The 3,137-nt window shown below is 52.2% G+C and overlaps 1 protein-coding gene across 1 annotated transcript; it reads left to right on the top strand.

Annotated features, from left to right (window-relative positions):
* Nucleotides 1-2,038: 2,038 nt before the first annotated feature.
* LOC123176659 (tyrosine decarboxylase-like) lies at nt 2,039-3,134 on the top strand (the record flags this gene model as incomplete). Its single annotated transcript, XM_044590759.1, has 1 exon — nt 2,039-3,134. A coding segment is annotated over exon 1 (1,017 nt), but the record flags the coding sequence as incomplete, so codon positions are not given.
* Nucleotides 3,135-3,137: the final 3 nt, after the last annotated feature.

The raw sequence follows: 3,137 nt of genomic DNA, 5'->3' as shown, positions 1-3,137 counted from the left end.
GCTCTGGCTCCCCGCCCGCGCGGGCTCCACCAGTTCAGGGCGCCTACCGGCTTCGCACAGGGCGGCTGGTCGTCGGCCTCCCGGCCGCCGGGTCTGCCCCGCCTATGGCCGCCTGCTCCGCCCTGCCTGGCCATCGTCCTTCTCCTCCCCCGTCCGCTCGCCGTTGAATCACCAGCACCCGCTCGTCCTTCTCGCCAACACTGCTAGGGCGCAATACGAGTGGAAAAATTTGCCCCCCAAGGCCAAAATTCTCGCCGGCAGCCCCCCAAGCGGCGAAAAAATGCCTCCTGAGGGGCTCAACGGCTGGAGATGCTCTAAGGGTTATGTGAACTGCACGCAGGTTCTTACCACACCCTTTAGGGTCTGTGTGATGACATCGCATTAGATTCCATGAATTTTCGGCGGCTCGCTTGCTCTTAGGGCATGTACAATGGTGGCATATGAATACAGATGCCTCATGACAAAAAGTAATTTGAAGCATATGTGTTGATTTTTTCTTCCCAATGCAAGCTACTACTAGTGGACCTCATCAAATAATAGAAAGTGATCCTCATTACACATGCATCCCTCCTCTTCATTTCAACTTTTTCAACTTTATGCACTAGACCACACTTTTTATCTCTAAGCACCCACCTCCTAAAGAGGATTCCGCTTCCCCATCCGAACCTACTTTTTCTGCTATCCGATCGTACATGGCATGTGAGGCATCACCCTGGGGCTATGCATTGGCCATGCCCTTAGTTGGCTGCATATCCGTGGTTCTTGGTGCTGGTCCCTTGCTCTTAGCTGGCTTCACTTGCCTGGTCTTGGACCAAAGACCACGAGTAGGGACCTCCAGCCCATTTTCGGGCATGGTTTTATCTAGTGGCAGCTCAAATCTTGAATATCCAGCATTAAGCTCTAGAATTGCAGTAAAGGCCTAGAATATGGCAGGACACCCTCGAAAAAGCCATGTTCTATCATGTGTCATGGAATGGACTCTAGTGAGTACGAAAAAGTTTCGAGGAAAGTGGAGGAACATGCCCCACATCATCTTCCGAGATCTCGGCAATACTGTCCACCTGATAAAAATAAAAATAAATAAATATTTGACCAAAACTAATGGGAGTAACTTGACTAGTAACATCACACATTTCAATACAAGTTTGCTTATGTGGCAGCTAATTAATGAGGAGAGAGGGGTTTATGGTAACTTAGCTAGTTACTGTAACATCACACATTTCAAGACATAATGAGTCTATAGCCTAATAAATGAACTCTTTCATGATACCACTCATATGTTACTACCCACTATGAAGGTAGTAACATAGACTAGTAACATCGGCAAGTTACTACTCTATGTTACTCCCCACTGTCAGCAGTCTCAACGCAGGAGCTCGACAAATGCGGCCTGCCAGAACAAAGAACATAGGAGTTAGCGTTGTCGGCACGTGACACAAAAAATTTCCGAGTTGATTCATGAGTACCTCAGCATAGTTCCTATGAGCCGAGTTTATTACTCCCTCCGGTCCTTTTTAGTTCTCATATAAGATTTGTCTGAAGTCAAGCCTCGTCAGCTTTGACAAATTTTATAAGAAAAAATGTCAACATTCACAATGTGAAATCAATATATGTAGATGCGTCATGGTTTAAATTTTCATATTGTATAACTTTGGCATAGTAAATGTTGATATTTTTTCATATAAATATGATCAAAGTTTATGAAGTTTGATTTTAGACAATTTTTATATGCAGAGTAAAAAGGACTGAAGGGAGTATCTTTGATGAGTTCCCTTTACCTGGCCCTCAGCAACATGCCTCAGCCGAGTTTAGACACACTGCAAAGAGCCATACTCGGCTTACATTGTTTTTGTCGAGGTCCCGCAGTTGACTCGGCAAATAGCCAAAGACGTGGGCACTCGGCAACGACAAATTTTTCAGTAGTGAATCGACTGACGTGGTCCGTTCTTATTTTTGGGTATGGGGCAACTTACAAATTGAGAGTCCTATAAATAGCTTCCGAGGTAGCTCGGGAAATGGCACCAATTCACACCTCGGACGTTGCCAAAGCATTCATACCATTGGTGTGGTTCAGGCAGTGCATTGGCGTGTAGGGCAAAGTCGAGTGCATTCCACCAATGGCCCCACGTAAATTCTTGGACAACATGACTGGCCAAAATGGCATCGTCCCGGTGGTGGTCGTGGACACGGCGGAGAAGAAGACGCAATCTCCCAGCCTGCTTGACGCTGACGAGTTCCGGCGTCAGAGTCACCAGGTAGTTGACTTGATCACCGAGTACTATGACCGCATGGGCGACTACCCCGTGCACCCCAGCGTTACCCCTGGTTTCCTCCGCAACTTGCTCCCCCCGGACGCACCCTTCCGTCCGGAGCCGGACGCGTTCAGCTCCGCGCTCAAGGACGTCCGCGACATCATCCTCCCGGGCCTGACGCACTGGCAGAGCGCCCGCCACATGGCGCACTTCCCGGCGTCAAGCAGCACCATCGGCGCCCTAGGGGAGGCGCTCACCGCGGGCATCAACGTCGTCCCGTTCACATGGGCCGCCTCACCGGCCGCCACCGAGCTTGAAATGCTGGTCGTGGACTGGCTCGGAAAGGCGCTGCACCTGCCGGAGAGTCTCCTCTTCGCCGGTGGTGGCGGTGGAACTCTTCTTGGTACCTCTTGTGAGGCGATACTCTGCACTCTTGTGGCCGCGAGGGACCGGAAGCTCGCCGAGATCGGCGGGAACAGGATCTGCGACCTCGTCGTCTACTGCTCCGACCAGACACACTTCGCCTTCCGCAAGGCCGCACGCATTGCCGGCATCCTGCGTGACCACTGCCGCGCCATACCCACGTGCCACCACAACATGTTCGCTCTCCCGCCCACGGAACTGCAAGCGGCCATGCAGGCTGACGTGGAAGCCGGGCTGGTGCCACTTTTCTTGTGCGCGACGCTGGGGACGACCCAGACGACTGCCGTCGACCCCATCGGCGAGCTGTGCGCTGTCAGTGCACCACACGGCGTGTGGGTGCACGTGGACGCCGCCTACGGCGGCTCCGCGCTAGTCTGCCCGGAGTTCACCCACGTGATCGACGGCGTGGAGGCCGTCGACTCGTTCAGCATGAACGCCCACAAGTGGCTCCTCGCCAACAAC

The sequence above is a fragment of the Triticum aestivum genome, unplaced genomic scaffold (assembly GCF_018294505.1).
Source record: "Triticum aestivum cultivar Chinese Spring unplaced genomic scaffold, IWGSC CS RefSeq v2.1 scaffold4425, whole genome shotgun sequence".
Lineage (NCBI taxonomy): Eukaryota > Viridiplantae > Streptophyta > Magnoliopsida > Poales > Poaceae > Triticum > Triticum aestivum.
Note: the sequence above shows the minus strand (reverse complement) of the source record. Positions and strands in the feature narration are given on the sequence as shown.